Genomic DNA, 27,831 nt, shown 5'->3' on the forward strand with positions numbered 1-27,831 from the left:
TTTTTTATTTTATTTACTGAATTTCACAGATGGCAACCTCAAGAAGAAATATTCCAGGTTCTGGGTACAACCAGTATCTGGTTGCACGTTCTATATACTCTGAACCAACCTTCCAAGAAGAAAATGAGAAGAAAGAAATTATTCGGAAACCTCTTAAAGATAAGCTGAGGAATAACTTAAGGTTTTCACCATTTTTTTTTAACCCTTTGGAATATTTTATATTCGTGTTAAGTATTTGGATGTATTATGATACTCATAAAAAAAAATGTTCTGGCAACATTTCTTCATTTAAAAAAAATAAATCTAAATTTGTTTTTGTAAATAAAAACCATGAACGGAGGATTAAAACAAGTGCTTGGCTTTCGGCTGTTAAGTGGACATAAAATAAGTGAATTTAAAGTGTCTTAAAATAACATGCTCTTTCTGAATCATGAAAGTTTAAAGGAACATGAAACACAAATTTTTTTCTTTCATAATTTAGATAGAGAATACAATTTTAAACAACATTCCAATTTGCATTATTCTTTAAATATCCTTATTTGAATAAATAGCAATGCACATGGGTGAGCCAATCACACAAGGCATCTATGTGTAGCCGCCAATCAGCAGCTACTGAGTATATTTAGGTATGCTTTTAAACAAAGGCTATTAAAAGAATGAAGCAAATTAGATCATAGAAGTAAATTGAAATGTTTAAAATTGTGAGTTCTATCTAAATCATGAAAGAAAAATTTGGATTTTATGTCCCTTTAATATATATGAATTTCGAGAATATAAATTAATTATAATACACAGTATTATATATGTATACGTTATAATAATTGATAAATGGAACTGGCTATTGGCACCTTATTAGTTATAATTTAGTAATCATAAGAAATGTATTATAATTTATCATTACCAGTATCATATTTGGCTTTTTATTTATAAATATGTGCACTTGCATATTATCGTTATTTATGTTTATCTTTAATAGTTGTACATCTAGAAAGGCGTACCGGGTAGTCAAATCAATATTACCAGTCTTGGATTGGCTCCCACAATACAGGTGGAAAGAATGGTTTGTAAATGACTTAATCTCTGGAGTCAGCACAGGGCTAGTAGGCACTTTACAAGGTAAAGTATAAGTCATTCACAGTATTAGATGTTTGTCTGCATATTTATTATATATTTGATCAGTGAATTTCCAACAATTTTGCCAAGACTGTTCAGGAGTCTCAGGACATCCTTCCTCCAATAAAGAAAGTCCTATCATTTACAATAATATCACGTGGATTAGTATTATGCAAGTGAATTAACGTCATTATTGCATTCAGTAGATACAAGGGACAGTTAGGCAATAAATGTACTTTTATTATTATTTTTAGATAAGTTTATAGAAGCTCAGGTGCATTGATCCAGTCCTTAGCCCTTAACATTGCTACAAACATTGTTACACATACTGCTGCCTTAGGATGCTTAAAGGGACAGTCTACTCCAGAATTGTTATTGTTTAAAAAGATAGATAATCCCTTTATTACCCATTCCCCAGCTTTGCATAACCAACACGGTTATATTAATATACTTTTTACATCTGGGATTACCTTGTACCTAAGCCTCTGCAGACTGCCCCCTTATTTCAGGTCTTTCAACAGACGCATTTTAGCCAATAACTCCACAGAAGTAAGCACAGTTATCTATATGGCACACATGAACTAGTGCTGTCTAGCTGTGAAAAACTGCCAGCATGTACTGAGATAAGAGGCGGTTTTCCAGGGCTTAGAAAGTAGCATATGAGCCTACCTAGGTTTAACTTTCAACAAAGAATACCAAGAGAGGAAAGCAAATTTGATGATAAAAGTAAATTGGAAAGTTCTTTAAAATTGTATGTTCTATCTGAATCATGAAAGTTTATTTTTAACTAGACTATCCCTTTAACACACATGCACACCCCTGCACAGTTTACACTTCAACAAAGGATACTAAGAGAATCAAGTACATTTTATAATACATTAAACACTAATTCTGACTTTAGTGTCTATTTAGATACATTAATACTGTATATCTATTGCTGTGTTGAATTATTTAAAGTAACATAGCTGTACATTTTCTTTAAGACAATGTTGATTTATATTATATATTTATTAAAAGGATATATACAAAATGAATGCATAGTATATATCAGCAATTCATCACTGCATTAAAATATCTACATACAAAAAATAAATATTTAAAAAATTGCTCAAAATGTGATTTTCTTAACAGATTCATTTGCTTTGTTTTGCTGTTCAGACAAAGAGAAAGAAAGTTAATAGAAGGCAATGGCTATGTTAGTTAAATTAATAAATTAATCTTTTCATCAGAGATTAAAGGGAAATTAAACCCATGCCATTTTAAACAACTTTCCAATTTACTTCTATTATCTAATTTTCTTCATTCTCATGATATCATTTATTGAAAAGCATATGTTAATAGACTCAAGTAGCTGCTGATTGGTGGCTGCACTTAGATGCCTCGTGTGATTGGCTCACCCATGTGCAATGCTATTTCTTAAACAAATGATATCTAAAGAATTAAGCAAATTAGATAATAGAAGTAAATTAAAATGTTGTTTAAAATTGTATTATCTACCTGAATCATAAAATAAATATTTTAGGTTTTATGTCCCTTTAAAGTGATGGTAAACAGTTATTATTATTATTTTATATAATATTACATTAAAAAAATCATTTAGTTGATCTTTCAAAATGCTATAATTGCTGTAAAATCATTTAATACGGAAGTGACCTTTATTACATATTTGTGTAATTGTTATACTTTAGTGAAATATTTCCCAGTCACAAAATATTTAAAGGGACATTAAACACTTTGAGATGGATGTATAAAATGATAAATTGTATATAGGAAAACTCTGCAATATACTTTCATTATTTATTTTGTCCCCTTTTCCTATAACTCCATTCTGAAATTGTGAACTTTTCAGTTAGAAATAGAAGTGCAGAACACTGTTATATTCCACACAGCCACTGGCTGCTCTAGTGACCTATTTATAACTGCCCCTAATTGGCCACAGCAGAGAAGGTAACCTAAGTTACAACATGGCAGCCCCAATTGTTTTATAGAAACAAAAACTTTACACTTATTTTGTCAATAATAAAACAGCTAATGAAACTATAAAAAATATATTAGCATGTTATTCTCAGACTAATCTTTTCTTTGAATGCATAATTCTATCTAGCATTTATTTAGCGTTTAATGTCCCTTTAATGACTGACAGTAAACAGTACATTTTATGATGCAGTGTTCCGATTTTGAATAATTATGATTTACTGTAGTGTAACACCGATGTCCAATTTAGCACATTTCTATGTTGCTTTTTTTACGTTTATCTTTTGGAAAAAATTGGATAATCAAATTATAAAAAACAATCTTTCTATTAGACCATACATAACTAGGTGCCATATAAAATCTGGATTTACTCTGCTTCATAATTACTGTTAATGTTAAAAAAAAATAATCCTAAATTTGAACATTTTTTTGTTTTAATTTTTATTGATTGAAAGTATCATGGTTTATACATTACATTGTAGTATTAAATAAATATATTGGCTCTTTTCTGTTTATTTTCAGGATTGGCTTTTGCACTACTTGCCGCCGTCCCTGTTGGATATGGTCTATATTCTTCCTTCTTTCCTATTTTAACATATTTTGTACTGGGTACATCCAAGCACATCTCAGTTGGTATGTTATGTTCCTATGTTCTTTATCTCATATAAGTACAACTGCTATTCAAACGTCTAATGGTTTTGTTTCTTTTGTTACTCATAATTACTGGAAAAGTCAATTTGTTCATACATCAAATGAATATCTACCCAATACATCCTCCCATAAAGGATCAACATCATAGAATGTAATTTTTTGTTTTGTTTCACATTTTATCTCAAACAAATTGCTTTTTCTCAACACCAGATTACGAGTGGAGCGCAAACAGTTACGGGCGAACGATAAGCGGTTTATCACAGTTTTTTTTATGCGTCAGGGTTTTTTGCTTGTATTACAAGTTGAAAGTAAACACAATCGATTGAGCGCAATTGAAGTTAACAGACGACGGCTTAGTGTGCCTTAGAGCTCTGGTTAACGTTTTCGTGAAATAAAAAAGTGCCACAAAACACAGTTACTCATAATAATATTATCTAATAAAAATGATTAAAACAAAATATTGCATAAGAAAGTTATAAGGGCTCAAAGACATGAGATATCAGAAGTTAAAAAAGGGCTTTAACAAGGCGATGCATACATATATTGGTCTAAATATGTAAATGTATGTATGTGTATATCTATCTTTAAATAATGCTTCACTTTTAATCTGGCCATTAAAAAGGTAGAATGGGCATATTTTAATTTGAAATGGAAGCATTTTTGCCATATAATTAAAAAAAAAATGTTTCCAGCAAAAGTCATTACTGTTTTTCTGCGGCAAATGCACATATCCGGTTAGGATCCGTGTCCCAGTATTTAAACACCACACCTTCTCAGAGAGTCTTTGGTGGCTTATATGGCACAAAATAAGCCACTGCCACCTGTCTGAGCAGGCAAGTTGTTTGAATACTGGTGCACAGGCCTTCACAGGATATGTACATATGCCGCAGACATACAGTAATAACTTTTACTAGAAGCATTTTTGCTACTGGAATTATATTGCACAAATGCTTCTATATCAAACTGAAATGCACCCATGTACAATTTAATTTTGACCTTTCTATCTCTTTAAAGGGCTAAAAAAAGAATAAACACGATCTAATGTGCTCTAACTGTTGTTAAAATATAGCTGTGTGTTTAACAACTGCAGATAGGTTAAACGCATAGTTCAAGTCAATTTCAGAGCTGCGTAGTCACCAGCTAACTCTCAGTAGGGCATTGCTGTTCCTGAGCCTAACTAGGCATGTTTTTCAACACTGGATACCAAGAGAACAAAGAAAATTTGATAAAAAAAAGTAAATTGAAAATTCTCTTAAAAGTGCATGCTCCATCTCACTGGTTTTGAAACCTGTCCCCAGGCCTCCCTAACAGGCCAAATTTTGAGGATATCTGAACTGGAGCACAGGTGAAATAATCAGCTGATTAGTAAACGGTTATTTTACCTGCTCTCATCCAAGGTTATCCCGAAAACCTGGCCTGTTGGAGAGTCCTGAGAACAGGTTTGAAAACCAGAGCTCTATCTGAATCAACAAAATTCAATTTTGACATTAATGTCCCTTTTATTAGAATATGCTACCATACCTAGTATAGTTTTCCTGTATATTTTACTTATACATTGTATTAAATATCCATTTCATATTTCCTATACGTCTTATACTATATTTTTATTCTACAGGACCATTTCCAGTGGTTGCATTGATGGTGGGATCAGTTGTTCTCTCTATGGCTCCAGATGAAAAGTTCCCATTACTGAGCAACAGCACAGGCCTCAACAAAACCTTGGTAGATACAGTTGCCAGAGACGCAGCTAGGGTTATGATTGCAGGAACACTCTCATTCCTAATTGGTATTATACAGGTAATACATGTTCTCTTGGAAATACATTCTAACTACAAAGCACCAGTCTGTAGTATAACAAGCAGTGCATGCTGGGAATATTATAGGGAATTATATGATCTGTGTACTTATGGGGATCCGAAAATTCATGATTCAGGTAGAGCATACAATTTTAAACAACTTTCCAATTTACTTTATTATCAAAATTTGTCATTATCTTGGTATCCTTTTTTGAAGGATCAGAAATGCACTACTGGGAGCTAGCTGAGAAAATCGGATGAGCCATTGACAAGAGACATGCATGTGCACTCTCCATTCAGCAGCTATCTCTCAGTAGTGCATTGCATTACTTCTCCTGAGCCTGTGCCTTTCAACAAAGAACACCAAGAGAATGAAGCAAATGAGATAATAGAAGTAAATTATTTAAAATTACACACTCTTATCAGAATCATGAAAGTTTAATTTTGACTCTCTTTAATGACAGATTGTTTTTATTTGTAAATCTATGCAGTGTTTGATCTTATTTTACCTCACACTTATATACATATATATATATATATATATATATATATACATATATATGTCCGAAGACGGGCTACGGCCCAAAAACGTTCACCATATGCTTTGTGCACAGTAAATATCTGCTTTATACAAAACGCCAGTGAGTGCTTGCTTTCTTGGAATTCTGGTGTACTATTGCTTTGCAGGCACCATGGTAGCTGGATTAATGAGTGTGTGCTGGGTTTCCGGACTTTTTGTATATATATATATATATATATATATATATATATATATATATATATATATATATATCCCAAAGATAAATGACAAGTGGCCCCAGCACTGTTTCTTTAAAAGTAGAACATCTTTATTGGGGTGTCATTTTGGAAGAACAGCAATGTTTCGGGTCACACTGACCCTTAGGCATGATTAAGGGTCAGTGTGACCCGAAATGTTGCTGTTCTTCCATGATGACACCCCAATAAAGATTTTCTACTTTTAAAGAAACAGTGCTGGTGCCACTTGTCAATTATCTTTGGGATTTATATGTAAGAGGTGACACCTATTGCCTCATGTTACTGTCTCCATATGTTTATTGGTGTCAGCGGTTATCCTCCTCTGTCCACAATGGTTAGTCTTAAGCTCCGCACAGAAACTCAAACTTTCCAGCAGTTAGAATGTCAGCTCTACATTACCCAATGCACGGTGGTCCATTGAAAGTAATAAAGTCCTCAACGCGTTTCCTTTTTTTTGGGTAAACTAGAGGAATTCCTTATTATAAACACTGACACCAGTGAACATATACGGACAGTAACAAGCTTTTTCATGTGACGATATTTCAAAAGAATTCTTTAAGTGAAATTTTATTGCATATTTGCTTTTATTGTTTTATTAAAATCTTGAGTCAGAGATGCGCTATTCCCCTTTGTGTTTATTAATAAGAAATTGCCCAGAACCATCAGCAATATGCCTTTGTTTATGGTGTGTGGCGGTCCTCCTCCAGAGTCCATAGTTCAGCCCCAGCATCACATGAAGGAACATGCAACCATACATTTGAAAGAGGAGAATCTTCACTTTCAATTACATGTCAGTATAGGATGCAGGTGACGAACATCTTCATGCATCACTATAAAAGGGTTTCTTTTAATATAGTTTGTCCTAGAGCTGAATTCATAGTTTGTCATTAAAAGGCAAAAATTTACTTATTTATTCTTCGCTTTTTCCAGCTTCTGCTAGGAGTATTTCAGATTGGATTCATTGTTAGGTACTTAGCAGATCCATTGGTTGGTGGCTTTACAACAGCTGCTGCTTTCCAAGTGTTCGTTTCCCAAGTAAAATTGGTGCTTAATGTCCCTACCAAAAACTACAATGGTGTGCTCTCTATAATTTATGTAAGTATATATTATCTTTTGTTTTCTATAAAACATACTGAAACTATAACCAGAAATTTGTTTATATTGTTAAGTGCATCTAAAATACCTATTTTAATTCTGATTTCAAATTTTTACACACATAAATGCATTTGCAAACACTTAAACACTTACAAAAACACACACACACACATAAGTGCACAAATATGCACACATACAGTACTTATACACATAGATAACCATGCACTCATATACACACATACAAACTTGTGAATACACAATTTTCTTTATTTAAGTTAAAAATGTTTTGTTGAGTTGGAGACTAGTTGTATAATTATCTCACATCCCTTGCTACTGTCTATAAGTAAAAATATAGCTGACAATAATTCTTTTCTTTTTATTTAGACAATTATAGACATTTTTAAAAACATTGCTAAAACCAATATTGCTGATCTCATTGCTGGGCTGTTGACCTTCATTGTTTGTGTGGTTGTGAAAGAAATTAACGATCGATACAAACATATTCTTCGAGTACCTATTCCTATAGAAGTGATTGTGGTAAGTTGATTAAACATAGATTTTTTTTCCCTTTAAATTGACAATATTTTTAGATACAAAATATGGTATAATTTAAAGGGACATTGAACTTGGTGTTCTTTTTTGAACACTGTTATGCTAATTTATAAACCCTTTCCCTTTAATATATTCCTGAATACGTATTATACCTGCTGCAGAGTATTAAAGGTACGGGAAGTTGTTCCTTTAGATTTGTTTTTGTAGTTGAAACATATTGTTTTGTTCATTGAACGCACCAATACAGTAGATTATTTTATTATATAATTATTTAACTGATTTTGGTGCAAAACATGTGTCTTTCTTTAGGCTAAATGCCTTTTTGTTTCGGAAGCACAATATACTAGTTCTGATTAAAATCTTCACCCATCGTGCACAAGAACACGCACATTTAAATGGATTGGGGAAAGCAGACTTGCTCATGTTCTCTCTGTGTATACACAAGTTACACAATAGAGTTGGGAGTTTTAATCTACAAAAACAGATTTTTCAGATATAAAAACTCTTCTGTTGTTTCTTGTTTACATAGCTTTTCTCCTGTATTTGTATTTTTAGTATAGGTTGTGGTGTCTACAGGCAAAAGCCGCTATTGCTGACAAAATAATGATAACATAACCTTTTGTAAAAAATTAAATGCTCTCCAGCAGGTAAAATGGATTATTGGGAACGTATTAAACGGCAATTACAAAACAGGCCAATCCATTTATTGCATACATAAAAAATACATAAATAAACAATTAAATGGTCATTTTAAAATAGTGTTGAATTGACAATACAATTTAAATTGACCAGTTTATAATTATTATGGACACAAATATTTTAAAGTTAATTAATGGTGCCTGTTTACATTGCAGACAATTGTAGCTACGGGGATTTCGTATGGAGCAAATCTGGAATTAAAATACAACGCAGGGATTGTAAAATCTATTCCCAGTGGGTAAGTGCAGAGATCATGCTTTGTGATTGAGAAATATAAATATCTAACAACTCTTCCTATATGTTCCTGGGTTTAGTTAAATAACGCATTTTAGGAAAATCTGTTTCATTTCACTTTGTGATCAACTTTTACAGTGATACAAACTCTTAATTGAAATTACAATAATTTAGGTTATTAAAAAGATTAACAACAGCATAAATATCACAGTGATTTGAAACAAAAAAATGTATTTTGTGATTCAGATAGAGCATACAACTTTAAAAGAAAGTTTCCAATTTTCCTCTGTTATCAAGGTTGCTTTGTTTTCATAGTATTCTTTGTAGAAGAGATACCTAGGTAGTTGTCTGGAGCACTATATGACAATAGTGCTGTCATCTGGTGCTCTTGCAAAACTGCTGCCATATATAGTGCTCCAGACATGTTTTTAACAAAAGATACCAAGAGAACAGTGGCGTAGCGTGGCTTCTCAGCGCCCAGGGCAAGGCAAGAATTGCGCCCCCCTAATCCATTAGCACTGACTGAGTCTCTTCCACCAGTACAGTAGGGATTGGCAAATTTGCTTTGAATATAGGAGACAGCTCAACAACTTAGGAGACAGGTTTTTGTTTTAAAACAAACAAAGCTTTATTTTAACAACAAAAATATATACTATATATATATATATATATATATATATATATATATATATATATATATATATATATATATATATATATATATATAATTCTAAACTCTACATTCATCCTTAAAAATTAGGATTCAATATGGTTGCAGGCAGCCATTACTTTATTATATACATTAAGTAAGTACATTATATAACTTAACAATTACATTTTTTATGGTTTAATATTTAAACATGGGATTTAATTTTTAAATACATCTGAGCCAGCATGCCAGAGTGTGAGAGTGATCTATGCTGCTTTAAAGTGAAAGCCAGTTATTATTATTTTTTAATTCATTTTTAACCTGGGTAAAACATACAAGATGTAGATCATTTACATCTTGTATGTTTTATTTTACCCAGGTTAAAAATGAATTTGAAATAAAATAACCAGCTTTCACTTTAAAGCAGCATAGATCACTCTCACACTCTGGCATGCTGGCTGGCTCAGACTCTGGGTCCTTTGGAAGTTGGAATTTGGCTGGCTGGCTCAGAGTGACTCTGGGTCCTTTGGAACTTGGCTGGCTGGCCCTGCGACGTCACCTGGGTAACGGTAGAGGCTAAGCTGCATTTTGCGTGCGTTGCCATTTCCAATCCCTATTCCCCAGGGCCCAGGCAAAAACAGGGGCTATAATAATTTAATTATAATTCTGGCTGGCAGTGGCACTGGTGGTCTGGTTCTGATACGGACCCGGTGATGAGTTTGGTAATTTCTGTTGACACTACTTACCTTATCATTGCGGGCGCGGCGTACTAGTCAGTCTGACTCCACTCTGGATGTGCTGCTCTGACTTCTTCCTCCCTCCTGACATGTGCACTGGGAGTGGGAGTGGACCGTGCTAACTAGTGGCATAAACACTAGTCTAGCAGCAGGTAACGGTCGGATAGGATTACACTCATAAAATTATGATAATTAAATCATTACACAGCACGTCTTGACTTCAGAGTAGTAGACAGTTCACTTGAGAGACAGAACGGCTGGGCGCAGGCGCCTGTCAGATTTTTTAGCCTCCCTGTAGCGCCGCTGGGAGTGGGACTGCGACTGTCTACTGTCTTGAGATGGTGGGGACTGGGGAGGCTGGGAGCCAAGCATTTTGCGCCCCCCAGAATTTTGCGCCCGGGGCAACCGCCCCTGTGGCCCCCCCCACGCTACGCCACTGCAAGAGAATAAAGACAATTTCAATAATAGAAGTAAATTAAAAAGTCATTTAGAATTGCATGCTCTATCTGAATCATGAAAGAACAATGTGGGGTTTCATGTCCCTTTAAGAGTGTGTATGGTACTGATGGTGTTGCAGTGGGTGCTGTCTTATATTACCCATAACTATCTTTCTCATTTAACTGAAACTTTTTTTTCCCTTTCCTTATTCCTTTTCTGTCAAGGCTGTTTTTGGTTGCACACAGTTATTTAAAGGGACATGAAACCCAAAAAATGTATTTTATGATTTAGACTACTATTATCAGATTTGCTGGGTTCTCTTGGTAAACTCTTTTTAAAAGCATACCTAAGTACACTGAGATGCAGCAATGCATTACTGGGAGCTAGCTGCTGATTGGTGGCTGCACATATATTTCTCTTGTCATTGGCTCACCATATATGTTCAGCTATTTCACAGTATTGCAATACTGCTCTTTCAACACAGGATACCAAGAAAATGAGGCAAACTAGATAACAGAAGTAAATTGTAAAGATGTTTAAAAATGTATGTTAAATTTGAATCCTAAAAAAAATGTTTGGGTTTCATGTTCCTTTAAAGAATCCTCTCTGTATACAGCCTTAGCATCCCTCTGCTGCTGTGAGGATATAGGTTGCTCCTAATTCTGATCATATGGTTAGAGGGGTAAGACTAAGCAGAACTAAGCAACAGTCAGCCAATCAGAGAGCTGTACTGTGCTTTCAGGGATGGCTCCAAGGGGGCCATTGGGGGGGGGGGGAATGCCTACCCAAATGAAATGCTGTTCCCCCTCAAAAAATATTGATATGACCATACGCTTTAAAAATAATAAATAAAATAATGAATTGTTATGTAATGCTGCATGCTGGGGGCGGAGTTAGCTGGCGAACTGTGAGGTTGCATCCCGCATCTGCAAGGAGCTCCGTGTCTTAACCTCTTATTTGGAATTGGAAGTTAATTAGAGACTTTTTGGACTTGTCTTTAACCCTATTCATTTTACCTAACTAACGTGAGTTACTTATTTTCTTAAACAATAGACCATGATAAGAATATGATTGTATCATATAAATATAAGTCTATAAATGGCTACCGGCTTCTATCAACGCCTCAAAAGTGCACTGTGATCTTCGGCCGGGCCTAAGATCACAGTGCACTTTTGAGGCATCGATAGAAGCCGGTAGCCATTTATAGACTTACATTTATATGACACAATCATATTCTTATAGGTTCACAGTACATAGGTTGTATTAAGTAGCCTAATATCCGTTAGTTATTGCGAAACAGGTATAGCTAAATCTAATCTACAAAATTACCAGTACCTGAAAACCTTGTATCCTCACTGCTATTGCAAACAAAGGGGTTAATTGCATTGGGGGGTTTGGGGTGCATGGCTGTTTAGGGGAATATGATTGAGATTTAAGAATGAGTTTAAGGGTTTTGAATCATGGTGATTAAGGGGTGAATTGTTTTTAAGGAGCTATTGCATTGGGGGTCTGAAGTTTAATGGCTCTGTTTTAGTGCACTGTATAGGATTTAGACTTCATTCTTTTACCTAGTGATTTAGCACATATTCTCCAAATGTTAATAGTAGGGGATAAGCCAGCCAGAAGCTACACTGTCTGCTCTTATTTTGACTCTCATACATGCTTTGTAAATGCGTGCCCCCTCGTGAAAAAAATACCCCCCTCCCATTTCATTTGTTCTGGAGCCGACCCTGTGTGCATTACAAAAAGGTTCTATGTGCAGAAAACAAAAGTCTACAGACCCTTAAGATTTCATTGTGTAACAATGAATTTGAGTTCTGTATCACCCCCACAAGGCCTAGAACTCTGACTGAATTAATAGTCTTTCTATGTCGATTTCTATAAGGGTTTGTGTGATTAATAGCGCGCCTAGCCACCAGCGGCGAGACCAGAATGGAGGAGTGTCGGTATAATAGTGCTGTCCCACCACTTGCGGCAGGACCCACACAATTAGTAACAAGAAAACCCTTGGTACATCACGGTCATTAAGGGGTTAATATAACGAGTTTAAAAATACACACAGGGTCAAAAGTAAAATTAAAACTATAGAAAATCAAAGTAAGCCAAAGAATGCAACTAGGTCTCCATAAGGTCAGACAGTTACAAATGGTCCTATTCAAACTTGATTACATGCACAACTGATAGTTCCAGTAAATAAATGTTTTTATTGGTGTGTTAAAAATAAAAAGGTTCTGACTTGTCATTAAGCCTATCCATAGAATGCTGTAGCATTGCTATTGTACAGATATATTACTAGCTCTGATAAGTAGTGATTGTGTGCAATTTCTAACGTGTATGCTATGAGCCTGGTATTAAAGGGACAGTAAATTAAAAATTAAAATGTTATTATTTACATAGAGCATATTAAACAATTTACATTTTACTTCTATTATTCAATTTGCTTTATTCTCTTAGTATCCTTTGTTGAAGATCATATCTAGGTATGCTCAGAAGCAGGGATGTCCTAATGCAAGCTAGTTGCTGATTGTTGGCTGTATATATATATATATATATATATATATATATATACCTCTTGTCATTGGTTCACCCAATGTGTTCAGCTAGCTTCCAGTAGTACTTTGCTGCTTCTAAGGATTACTCTTCAATAAAGGATACCAGGAGAATTGAGCAAATATCATAATAGATATAAACTGAAAGGTTGTTTACAATTTCATGCTTTATCTGAATCATGAAAGTTTACATTTGACTTTACTTCCCCTATAATATTTTGTTTGTGGAGGATGAAAGAGAGGCTTCCTTCACCCAGAACACTAACCAAGGATTTTTTAATTTATAACAAAAGTTAAATTTTCCAGTCTCAGAAATAGAACATGTAGGTAATTCCAATTTTCATGAAAGATCATTATCATCATTTTTAATAGGATTTTTTTGAAATGCTATTAATGAGGGATTTTATCTATCTATCTATTTATCTATCATCTCTTTATCTGTCTATCTTTCTCTCTTTATCTATCTATCTAGCTATCTATCTAACTATCTGTATGTCTATGTATCTAGCTATCTATTATCTATCTATTTTTATTATTATTATTATTATTATTATCCGTTATTTGTAGAGCACCAACAGATTCTGCAGCTCTATAAACAAATACGGAGTACAACAAAACAATTATAGGGATCAAATGGGTAGAGGGCCCTGCCAATAGTTGCACTGTGTTGTAGTCAGCTCTTAAGAAGGTGATCTACAAACAGCTGGACTCTTAGACTTACATGCTAAGGGGGTTCAGGGGATAACAATGGAGTAGAGGAACTGGTAAAAAGAAAGGTTAGTGTAGGTTGTATGCATCCCTGAACAGTAGAGTCTTTAGGTAGTGCTTGAAGCTTTCAAAACTTGGGGAGAGTCTTGCGGAGTGAGGCAGAGAGTTCCACAAGATGGGAGCCAGTCTAGAGAAGTCCTGTAAACGGAAGTGTGAGGAGGTAACAAGAGAGGAGGAGAGTAGGAGGTCATGAGCAGAGCGAAGTGGATGGGAGGGAAAGTATCTGGAGACAAGGTCTGAGATATAGGGGGGGGGGAGCAATGCAGTTGAGGACTTTGCTTGTCAGAGTGAGAATTTTGTGTTTAATCCTAGAGGCAAGAGGAAGCCAGTGAAGGGATTGGCAGAGAGGTGCAGCAGATGAAGAGCGACGTGTAAGGAAGATGAGCCTGGTAGAGGCATTCATTATGGATTGTAAAGGAGCTAGGTGGCAGCTGGGGAGACCAGAGAGGACAGAGTTGCAGTAATTGAGGCGGAAAAGGATGAGAGAGTGTATTAAAATCTTAGTTGTGTCTTGTGTAAGGAAATGTCTAATTTTAGAGATGTCTTTAAGGTGGCTTTAGCCAAGGACAGAATGTGAGGAGTCAAAGAAAGATCTGAGTCAAATGTGACCCCAAGAAATCGGGCATGCGGGATAGGAGTAATGATGGAGTTCTCCACAGTTATAGAGAGATTAGGGGTGGAGATTTTGGAATAAGGGGGGACATAAGGATCTCAGTTTTGGAGAGATTTAGCTTTAGGTAGTGAAAGGACATCCAGGAAGAGATGTGAGAAAGACAGTTAGTGACACGGGTTAGCAAGGAAGGAGATAGGTCTGGTGCAGAGAAGTAGACTTGGATGTCATCTGCATACAAGTGATATTGGAAACCATGGGACTTAATTAGGAAACCTAATGATGACGTGTAGATAGAGAAGAGAAGGGGACGGAGGACAGAGCCTTGCGGTACCCTGACAGAAAGTGGTGACGGGGCAGAGGAGGCCCCAGAGAAGGCTACACTAAAGGTACGGTTTGACAGGTAGGAAGAGAACCACGAGAGGGCTGCGTCACAAATGCCGAAGGATTGGAGGGTTTGGAGCAAAAGAGGGTGGTCAACAGTATCAAAGGCTGCGGACAGATCAAAGAGGATAACCTTAACGATTGCTGTCTCTGTGGAGTGATGGGGACAAAATCCAGATTGTAGTGGGTCAAGGATGGAGTTTAATGTAAGGAAATGGGATAGGCGTGCATATACTAGCTTTTGAGAAGCTTTGAGGCAAGAGGGAGGAGGGAAATAGGGCAGTAGTTGGATGGGGAGGTTGAATCAAGGGAAGGTTTTTTGAGGATAGGTGTGACCAGTGAAGTTTCAGAGATGAGGGAAATTTACCAGTGCTGAGGGAGAGGTTGAAAATATGTGTGAGTTTGGGGATAAGGGTAAAAGAGAGGGAGGGGAGTAGTTATGAGGGGATAGGGTCAAGGGGACAGGTAGTGAGGTGAGAGCGCAGTATAAGTGCAGAAACTTCTTCCTTAGTAACAGGGGAGAAAGAGCTAAGTTTATGGCTATGTGGGTTGTGGTTGATTGTGAGCGTTTGAGGGGATGAGAGAATGGAATTATGTTGACAACTGATTTCTGATGGAGTCGATTTTGTTATTGAAGTGGCTGGCAAAGTCTTGAGCTGACAGAGAAGTTGTATTAGGAGGAGTGGGTGGGCGGAGAAGAGTATTGAAAGTGGAGAACAGACGTGTTGGGTTTGAAGAAAGAGTAGAGATAAGAGTAGAGAAGTATTGTTGCTTTTCTCTATCTATCTATCTATCTATCTGTCTGCCTATCAATCATCTATCTGTCTGTCTGTTGGTCTGACTGTCTGTGTTCCTGCCTTTATGGCTATTACTGCACACCCAAAATACGTCAGATAGAATTTACTCTTTGCATTTTTAACATTTATTGTATTTCTAAAGTTGAAAATAATTTAAAATGTTTATCTAGTCCAAGTGTGACTATTAAATGAAGAACTTATAGCTTCTTTGTGATCTTCTGCTTTACTGTCTTGACACAAATGTCATTGAAAAATAAACCCAAAATTATAATATATTTTTCAAATTTGCTTCATATCAAAGGGACATAAAAGTGCAAAAATTCCTCTTATGTGTCATAGAATTTAATTATTGCACTATCACTTGCATATAACTAAATATTTAACCCCTGCAAATGGATTAAACATATAATTAAAGGGATAGTAAACACCAAAAATGTTATTGTTTAAAAAGATAGATAATCCCTTTATTTACCATTCCCCAGTTTTGCAGAACCAACACTGTTATAGAAATACACTTTTTTACCTCTGTAATTAACCTGTATCTAAGCTTCTGCGAATGCCTCCTTATCTCAGATCTTTTGAAAGACTTGCATGTCAGGCAATTAGTGCTGAGTCTTAAATAACTACACGTGCATGAGCACAATGTTATATATATATATATATATATATATATACAGTATATATATGAAACACATTAACTAATTCCCTCTAGCTGCGAAAAACTGTCAAATGCATTCAGATAAGAGGCGGCCTTCAAGGGATTAGAGCCTACCTAGGTTTAGAATACCAAGAGAACAAAGCAAATTTGATGATAAAAGTAAATTAGAATGTTGTTTCAATTTACATGCCCTATCTACATCATGAAAGTTTAATGTGGACTTTACTATCCCTTTAAAGTGAACTCTAGAGCAGCAATGTACTACTGGAAGCTAGCTGAACACAAGGTCAGCCAATGACAAGAAGCATAGCTCCGTGTAGTGCATTGCTGCTCATCAGCCTGCCTAATGAAGTCACTTTCATAATAGAAGTCAACCGCGTAAAAAAAAAGTTTTTAATAGCTAGTTTTAAATGAGTGTTCAGTGTTTGTATTTGAAACAGAAATGTTTATTATTTCAGGTTTATACCACCCATGACACCAGATGTGAGCATGTTTTCTGACATGATTGGATCGGCATTTTCCATTGGAATAGTAGCCTATGCTGTTGCTGTATCTGTGGGGAAAGTTTATGCCACCAAGCATAACTATGCAATTAATGGCAATCAGGTAAATAATTTGCTATTCTTTTAACTTATTTAAAGTACAAAAAAAACCTCAGGTCATATTATTGATGCAAAATATGTGGATAAAGACTCCAGCAAAATACTAAAAGAGCTCAATGTAATTACTTTTTTTTTCTTTATCAAAAATATGTTATATATTGTCTGAAACACGTGCTTTAAAATGCCATTGCTATTTTGTTCATAAACCTCATATAGTTTCAGACATATTTTCCCTATAGTGCACTGAATCGATTTGGGCACTGTTTTTCAGAAACATGTGTGTATATGTGCATAATATCTCTTTATATTTTCTCAAAGTTTAAAAATATATTGTTATTAGCAGATAAACTCTAGAGCGGTAATGAACCTTTTGAGAGCTTGCACCCAAATTGGTAAGGCATACCAACATTTTTTTTCTCCAGGTAGGCAAGTGCCATATTTTACCACCTTTGATCTAGAGAATCTCTGTCAACTTCTTAATGTTGATTCAGATAAGTTTAATTCTCAAATCATGTGATATCCAGGCATGCATCAGTCATATTGTCAGTTATCTTGTGAGATTCAGGCATGCATCATATATATTATCAGTTATCTTGTGAGATCCAGGCGTGCATCAGTCATATTATCAGTTATTATGTGAGATCCAGGAATGCATCAGTCATATTATCAGTTATCTTGCTAGATCCAGGCATGCTTCAGTCATATTATCAGTTATCTTGTGAGATCCAGGCATGCATCATTAATATTGTCAGTTATCTTGTAAGATCCAGGCATGCATCATATATATTATCAGTTATCTTGTGAGATCCAGGCGTGCATCAGTCATATTATCAGTTATTATGTGAGATCCAGGAATGCATCAGTCATATTATCAGTTATCTTGTGAGATACAGGCATGCATTAGTCATATTATCAGTTATCTTGTAATATCCAGGCATGCATCAGTCATATTATCAGTTATCTTGTGAGATCAAAGCATGCATCAGTCATATTGTCAGTTATCTTGTGAGATCCAGGCATGCATCTGTCATATCATCAGTTATCTTGTGAGATTCAGGCATGAATCAGTCATATTATCAGTTATCTTGTAATATCCAGGCATGCATCATATATATTATCAGTTATCTTGTGAGATCCAGGCGTGCATCAGTCATATTGTCAGTTATTATGTGAGATCCAGGAATGCATCAGTCATATTATCAGTTATCTTGTTAGATCCAGGCATGCTTCAGTCATATTATCAGTTATCTTGTGAGATCCAGGAATTCATCAGTCATAATATCAGTTATCTTGTGAGATCCAGGCATGCATCAGTCATATTGTCAGTTATTATGTGAGATCCAGGAATGCATCAGTCATATTATCAGTTATCTTGTTAGATCCAGGCATGCTTCAGTCATATTATCAGTTATCGTGTGAGATCCAGGCATGCATCAGTCATAATATCAGTTATCTTGTTAGATCCAGGCATGCTTCAGTCATATTATCAGTTATCGTGTGAGATCCAGGCATGCATCAGTCATAATATCAGTTATCTTGTGAGATCCAGGCATGCATCAGTCATATTGTCAATTATCTTGTGAGATCCAGGCATGCATCAGTCATATTATCAGTTATCTTGTGACATCCATGAGTGCATCAGTCATATTATCAGTTACCTTGTGAGATCCAGGCATGCATCAGTCATATTATCAGTTATCTTGTAATATCCAGGCATGTATCAGTCATATTATCAGTTATCTTGTGAGATCCAAGCATGCATCAGTCATATTGTCAGTTATCTTGTGAGATCCAGGCATGCATCAGTCATATCATCAGTTATCTTGTGAGATCCAGGCATGCATCAGTCATATTATCAGTTATCTTGTAATATCCAGGCATGCATCATATATATTATCAGTTATCTTGTGAGATCCAGGCATGCATCAGCCATATTATCAGTTATCTTGTGAGATCCAGGCATGCATCAGTCATATTATCAGTTATCTTGTGAGATCCAGGCATCAATCAGTCATATTATCAGTTATTGTATGTGATCTAGGAATGCATCAGTCATATTGTTAATTATCTTGTGAGGTTCAGGCATGCATCAGTCATATTATCAGTTATCTTGTGAGATCCAGGCATGCATCAGTCATATTGTCAGTAATCTTGTGTGCTCCAGGCATGCATTAGTCATATTATCAGTTATCTTGTAATATCCAGGCATGCATCAGTCATATTATCAGTTATCTTGTGAGATCCAGGCATGCATCAGTCATATTGTCAGTTATCTTGTGAGATCCAGGCATGCGTCTGTCATATCATCAGTTATCTTGTGAGATCCAGGCATGCATCAGTCATATTGTCAGTCATCTCATCAGTTATCTTGTGAGATCCAGGCATGCATCAGTCATATTGTCAGTCATCTTGTGTGCTCCAGGCATGCATTAGTCATATTATCAGTTATCTTGTAATATCCAGGCATGCATCAGTCATATTATCAGTTATCTTGTGAGATCCAGGCATGCATCAGTCATATTGTCAGTTATCTTGTGAGATCCAGGCATGCGTCTGTCATATCATCAGTTATCTTGTGAGATCCAGGCATGCATTGGTCATATTGTCAGTTATCTTGTTAGATCCAGGCATGCATCAGCCATATTATCAGTTATCTTGTGAGATCCAGGCATGCATCAGTCATATTGTCAGTTATCTTGTGAGATCCAGGCATGCATCAGTCATATTATCAGTTATTTTGTGAGATCCAGGCATGCATGAGCCATATTATCAGTTATCTTGTAATATCCAGGCATGCATCAGTCATATTATCAGTTATATTGTGAGATCCAGGCATGCATCAGTCATATTGTAAGTAATTTTGTGAGATCCAGGCATGCATCAGTCATATTGTCAGTTATCTTGTGAGATCCAGGCATGCGTCCGTCATATCATCAGTTATCTTGTGAGATCCAGGCATGCATCAGTCATATTATCAGTTATCTTGTAATATCCAGGCATGCATCAGTCATATTATCAGTTATCTTGTGAGATCCAGGCATGCATTGGTCATATTGTCAGTTATCTTGTGAGATCCAGGCATGCATCAGCCATATTATCAGTTATCTTGTGAGATCCAGGCATGCATCAGTCATATTATCAGTTATCTTGTGAGATCCAGGCATCAATCAGTCATATTATCAGTTATTGTATGTGATCTAGGAATGCATCAGTCATATTGTCAATTATCTTGTGAGGTTCAGGCATGCATCAGTCATATTATCAGTTATCTTGTGAGATCCAGGCATGCATCAGTCATATTGTCAGTCATCTTGTGTGCTCCAGGCATGCATTAGTCATATTATCAGTTATCTTGTAATATCCAGGCATGCATCAGTCATATTATCAGTTATCTTGTGAGATCCAGGCATGCATCAGTCATATTGTCAGTTATCTTGTGAGATCCAGGCATGCGTCTGTCATATCATCAGTTATCTTGTGAGATCCAGGCATGCATCAGTCATATTGTCAGTCATCTCATCAGTTATCTTGTGAGATCCAGGCATGCATCAGTCATATTGTCAGTCATCTTGTGTGCTCCAGGCATGCATTAGTCATATTATCAGTTATCTTGTAATATCCAGGCATGCATCAGTCATATTATCAGTTATCTTGTGAGATCCAGGCATGCATCAGTCATATTGTCAGTTATCTTGTGAGATCCAGGCATGCGTCTGTCATATCATCAGTTATCTTGTGAGATCCAGGCATGCATTGGTCATATTGTCAGTTATCTTGTTAGATCCAGGCATGCATCAGCCATATTATCAGTTATCTTGTGAGATCCAGGCATGCATCAGTCATATTGTCAGTTATCTTGTGAGATCCAGGCATGCATCAGTCATATTATCAGTTATTTTGTGAGATCCAGGCATGCATGAGTCATATTATCAGTTATCTTGTAATATCCAGGCATGCATCAGTCATATTATCAGTTATATTGTGAGATCCAGGCATGCATCAGTCATATTGTAAGTTATTTTGTGAGATCCAGGCATGCATCAGTCATATTGTCAGTTATCTTGTGAGATCCAGGCATGCGTCCGTCATATCATCAGTTATCTTGTGAGATCCAGGCATGCATCAGTCATATTATCAGTTATCTTGTAATATCCAGGCATGCATCAGTCATATTATCAGTTATCTTGTGAGATCCAGGCATGCATTGGTCATATTGTCAGTTATCTTGTGAGATCCAGGCATGCATCAGCCATATTATCAGTTATCTTGTGAGATCCAGGCATGCATCAGTCATATTATCAGTTATCTTGTGAGATCCAGGCATCAATCAGTCATATTATCAGTTATTGTATGTGATCTAGGAATGCATCAGTCATATTGTCAATTATCTTGTGAGGTTCAGGCATGCATCAGTCATATTATCAGTTATCTTGTGAGATCCAGGCATGCATCAGTCATATTGTCAGTCATCTTGTGTGCTCCAGGCATGCATTAGTCATATTATCAGTTATCTTGTAATATCCAGACATGCATCAGTCATATTATCAGTTATCTTGTGAGATCCAGGCATGCATCAGTCATATTGTCAGTTATCTTGTGAGATCCAGGCATGCGTCTGTCATATCATCAGTTATCTTGTGAGATCCAGGCATGCATCAGTCATATTGTCAGTCATCTCATCAGTTATCTTGTGAGATCCAGGCATGCATCAGTCATATTGTCAGTCATCTTGTGTGCTCCAGGCATGCATTAGTCATATTATCAGTTATCTTGTAATATCCAGGCATGCATCAGTCATATTATCAGTTATCTTGTGAGATCCAGGCATGCATCAGTCATATTGTCAGTTATCTTGTGAGATCCAGGCATGCGTCTGTCATATCATCAGTTATCTTGTGAGATCCAGGCATGCATTGGTCATATTGTCAGTTATCTTGTTAGATCCAGGCATGCATCAGCCATATTATCAGTTATCTTGTGAGATCCAGGCATGCATCAGTCATATTGTCAGTTATCTTGTGAGATCCAGGCATGCATCAGTCATATTATCAGTTATTTTGTGAGATCCAGGCATGCATGAGTCATATTATCAGTTATCTTGTAATATCCAGGCATGCATCAGTCATATTATCAGTTATATTGTGAGATCCAGGCATGCATCAGTCATATTGTAAGTTATTTTGTGAGATCCAGGCATGCATCAGTCATATTGCCAGTTATATTGTGAGATCCAGGCATTCATCATATATATTATCAGTTATATTGTGAGATCCAGGCATGCATGAGTCATATTATCAGTTATCTTGTGAGATACAGGCATGAATCAGCCATATTATCAGTTATCTTGTGAGATCCAGTCATGCATCAGTCATTTCAGCATGATGACAGATTTACAAATACATTCAATGTTATGACATGAATAATTACTTCAAATAAGAGTATAGTTTTAAAATAGTGGGAGTTTTAAGCATGCATCAGTCATCTTGTGAAATCCAACTGTACATAAGCCATCTTGTGAAACCCAGGCATGCATCAGCTATTTCCGCATGATGATAAATTTACAGATACAGAAAAACATTTAGGCGTGCAAAAATATTAGCTTTAATTTTTGTGCTCATATTGTAAGTCAAAAGTTTTTTTAATCACTCTATAGTCTAGGGTGTGCTAACATCTGAAAGTTGGATAGACATTCATGGAGGTGTGCAGTAAAATACATCTTGGATATCGCTTGAGTGCTTGGTGCACTAAATAGTGGGGCCCTTCATGTAGTTTTGTGCTATACTATTAATAATAACGGTTTACCTTCAGGTCTCAAAAAGCTCTAAAATTTACAGTGGTATTTTGGATTCTGCATGATTGCAACACTTAACGCACCACCGTATTAAAATGCTGTGGTTAAAATTGGAAACCTTTAACTTGTAATACCACATTGTGTGTTACTCTAAGGCTGGGACCAAGTGCAAGATAATGCACCCTACACTATCAAATGCACTCCTTAATTAACATTATATATATATATATATATATATATATATATATATATATATATATATATATATATATATATATATATATATATATATATATATATATATATATTATTAATAATTAAAGGGACAGTCTAGTCCAAAATAAACTTTCATGATTCAGATAGGGCATGTAATTTTAAACAATTTTCCAATTTACTTTTATCACCAATTTTGCTTTGTCCTCTTGGTATTCTTAGTTGAAAGCTTAACCTAGGAGGTTCATATGCCAATTTCTTAGACCTTGAAGGCCATTCTGCATTTCAGAATGCATTTTAACAGTTTTTCACCACTAGAGGGTGTTAGTTCATGTGCTTCATATAGATAACTGTGCTCATGCACGTGAAGTTATCTGGGAGCAGGCACTGATTGGCTAAACTGCAAGTCTGTCAAAAGAACTGAAATAATGGGGCAGTTTGCAGAGGCTTAGATACAAGATAATCACAGAGGTTAAAAGTATATAAATATAACTGTGTTGGTTATGCAAAACTGGGGAATGGGTAATAAGGGGATTATCTATCTTTTAAAACAATACAAATTCTGGTGTAGACTGTCCCTTTAAATGAATGAATAATAGTTAATTTATCATGATTGTTACACACTGTAAGGGCTATCATTTGCAGACTATTATAATAATAATAATGATAATAATCATTTTCAGATAATAAAATATTTAAATTTTAATATATTTTGTATATCAATATTGATTAAAAAAATAAATTATTAAATGTGTGTTATTCTAAGGCTGGGACCAAGTGCAAGATACTGCACCCTGCACTATCAACTGTGCTCAATGTCTAATCTAGCCAATAATTTTATTGCGTCTTTTTTTGCTGTCTTACTCTGCTGACAATTAAGTTAAAGACATTGTAAAAATGCTTTTGCACAGTGATATAATATTATCATTAATTTATTAAATTAACATTTTATTTATTATATGAATAGTGCATTTACCATAATTGTTACACACGTCTCATATTGCAGATAATAATAATAATAATAATTTCAGATAGTAAAATATGTTAATTATTTAATACATTTTTTTTTCTCCAAAAATTATATAAACAGTGGTCTATAATCTTTCTATTTTTTAACTCTCTTTATATATTATAATTAAGGGATTATAAAAATGTATTTTTTAATTAAAGGGACAGGGACATGATTTATTAATTATAAAGTATTAATTCCAGTTCTCTATCTAGACTAGAGCAAAAAAGAAACATAAAGTAATTTTAATATATGCATAATGCATATAAGATCTGCATGCAAAATACATTTTTATATTAATTTGCACATAATTTTATTTTACAATACTTTAACATTTTAAAGGAAATACAATATGAGAATGGCCTCCAAAACAAATAAACATTTTTAAATTCTAAAAAAGGTCAGGTTAATACAGCCAATCAGATGCTGTATTAACTGAATCTTTTTTTCTAAACCACACCCCTGGATGCTCATTGCCTTTGGTAAATTGTACCTTGGTAGTGTTTTATTTTCTATAGGTTAATGAGCAGTTACAGAGAACTTGCACATTCATAATTGTAAAATCTTTTAATGTCTATACTGGGAGTTACAAAAGTTAATGCATCTGTTTAATACCTCTTTAATATGGTACAAGGTATTTATAGATGAAATATTGATCAAATTAATATATCAACTTTTTTTTCAAGGAATTTATTGCTTTCGGTATCAGCAATTTATTTGCTGGAGCTTTCTCTTGCTTTTGTGCAACAACTGCTTTGTCACGTACAGCTGTCCAGGAAAGTACCGGTGGCAGAACCCAGGTAAGAGAGTATATGTGAGTCTAGATTTTGCGGCTTATAATGGGTTGTTACAGAGCATGCATGACCCTTCATTCAGTAGGATTTCTGCTATAGCAGAGAAGTGGGAACGCGCTTTGCAGTCTTTTTATGCAATAAGCCATTTAATTGGTTCAACCACTTATAGACACTGTAGTGAAAAAAACAAACTACAGCCTTTTAAGTATGTAATTAACCATCCACACTGCTGCAAATAATTTAAATGTTGAGGCCCCATTACATTATCAATGTAAACTCAACACAATCTTATATATTCTATTTTAAGGCATAGAAGAACTGATGGAAGTAGACTTTAGCACATGCATGACTGATTATGTGCATTATTAGGTGAATTGTAAGGTGATTTCAACATTCAGTAATTATAACAGACAGAACTGATTAGCTATTTGGTAAGATTGGGCCAGGGTCAGAGGCGTAACTAGAAACCACAGGGCACAGGTGCAAGAATCTAAGAAGGGATCCCGACCCCCCCAAAAAATGTGAATTTAAACATATCTTATTTTTTTTTTAACATTTAACACAGAAAAAAAAATGTGAATCAGATTACATGTCTGCAAAAGGGGGTACCCTGTGCCCACAGTCTGTGAGATGGTCTGACCCCCTATTACTGTATATATTAGTCTGTAATCTGTCGGTGAGATGGCTGGCCTGACCCTACCCGCCCCAGTACTTTATATAGTGACCACAGTAGTCTGTGACATGGTCCAGCCCCCTGGTACTGTATATAGTGGTACTGTACAGTGACATTGTTTACCCCCCATGCTGTAGTAACAAGGTCTGTAATCTGCTGCTTCCACAAACCTACACACACACACACATACATGCATAAATACACACACAGCCACATACATACATACACACACACATAAACACAAACATACATGCATAAATACACACACAGCCACATACATACATACACACACACACACATAAACACAAACATACATGCATAAATACACACAGAGCCACATACATACATACAAACACACATAAACACAAACACACATGCATAAATACACACACAGCCACATACATACATACAAACACACATAAACACAAACATACATGCATAAATACACACACAGCCACATACATACATACACACACACATAAACACAAACATACATGCATAAAAACACACACAGCCACATACATACATACAAACACACATAAACACAAACATACATGCATAATTACACACACAGCCACATTCATACATACACACACACATAAACACAAACATACATGCATAAATACACACACAGCCACATACATGCATACAAACATACATGCATAAATACACACACAGCCACATACATACATACACACACACATAAACACAAACATACATGCATAAATACACACACAGCCACATACATACATACACACACACATAAACACAAACATACATGCATAAATACACACACAGCCACATACATACATACAAACACACACATAAACACAAACATACATGCATAAATACACACACAGCCACATACATACATACAAACACACATAAACACAAACATACATGCATAAATACACACACAGCCACATACATACATACAAACACACATAAACACAAACATACATGCATAAATACACACACAGCCACATACATACATACATACACACACACATAAACACAAACATACATGCATAAATACACACACAGCCACATACATACATACAAACACACATAAACACAAACATACATGCATAAATACACACACACACACATACAAACACACATAAACACAAACATACATGCATAAATACACACACACACACACACACACATACATACATACAAACACACATAAACACAAACATACATGCATAAATACACACACACACACACATACATACAAACACACATAAACACAAACATACATGCATAAATACACACACACACACACATACATACATACATACATACAAACACACATAAACACAAACATACATGCATAAATACACACACACACACACACACATACATACATACAAACACACATAAACACAAACATACATGCATAAATACACACACACATACATACAATGTCACAAATGTAGTATGAAATTGGACCATTCAAATATCATTAAAACCATTATAGTGGTCTGCTACTAAATATGAAAATGTAGTGTTAGCAGGGAAAAAAGCATCTTGTAGTATATTGAGTTGTTATGCAGTTATTAATCGTCCATTACACCTATGCAGCAGTGATTTGGCTCTTTGGCTGCCCATTTGCACTAAGCCATGCTTTTTATGGTGATATGGTGACCCTAGGTCCCTACTACCACCCCAGCCAGTACTATATGTAGTGTGTGACTGTGAAGTAATACAGTCTGTGAGATGGTCCGGCCCTGATACTCCCCTAAAATGCTCAGCCTCACCGGTAGCGGCCATTGCGCTACTGACCACCTGACACCTGTCCAGTCCAATACTCCTGTTACTCGTTTAATTTAATCAGCCTGGCAGCCTGCCACAATGCCACTCAGCCTCACACTGACCCTAGCCGTAGCCGCCCTCCTCGCTCAGCTGCCTCTGCTCGTCACTCGTCTCTCACTCAGTCTCACACACTGACTGACTACACATGCAGTCACGAACCGATTGAGCAGACTACATGTGCAGTCAGTCAGCAGCTGAGCCAATGTGCGTGCAGTGCGCCAACCGCCAAAGTCAATCACAGTCAGTCAGGCTCAGAGTCAGGGATCATGATCGAAGTTAACAAAGTTCCGAGCGCGGCGCGGCCAATGGGTAAAACAGAAACACTAATCCTGTAGTCAGAGATAGACACTAGTGAAGCATCACGTCACACTCACAGCGGCAGGTCAACGTTTTTATTGAAAAAAAAATTGTTTTTTTTTTTCTGAAGCTGGGCCTCTGCACCCCTAGTAG

The 27,831-nt window shown here is 35.7% G+C and overlaps 1 protein-coding gene across 1 annotated transcript in view; it reads left to right on the top strand.

Moving 5' to 3' along the window:
• LOC128662692 (pendrin-like) overlaps positions 1-27,831 on the top strand; it is a 66,085-nt gene that overhangs the window by 572 nt on the left and 37,682 nt on the right. The window contains exons 2-10 of the mRNA XM_053716575.1: positions 30-181; positions 977-1,116; positions 3,610-3,720; positions 5,354-5,535; positions 7,242-7,406; positions 7,791-7,943; positions 8,813-8,895; positions 16,940-17,087; positions 24,783-24,896. Coding sequence (XP_053572550.1) covers positions 30-181; positions 977-1,116; positions 3,610-3,720; positions 5,354-5,535; positions 7,242-7,406; positions 7,791-7,943; positions 8,813-8,895; positions 16,940-17,087; positions 24,783-24,896 — 1,248 coding nt within the window. The remainder of the gene's footprint in view (positions 1-29; positions 182-976; positions 1,117-3,609; positions 3,721-5,353; positions 5,536-7,241; positions 7,407-7,790; positions 7,944-8,812; positions 8,896-16,939; positions 17,088-24,782; positions 24,897-27,831) is intronic.

This window comes from Bombina bombina, chromosome 6 (assembly GCF_027579735.1).
Source record: "Bombina bombina isolate aBomBom1 chromosome 6, aBomBom1.pri, whole genome shotgun sequence".
Classification (NCBI taxonomy): Eukaryota; Metazoa; Chordata; class Amphibia; order Anura; family Bombinatoridae; genus Bombina; species Bombina bombina.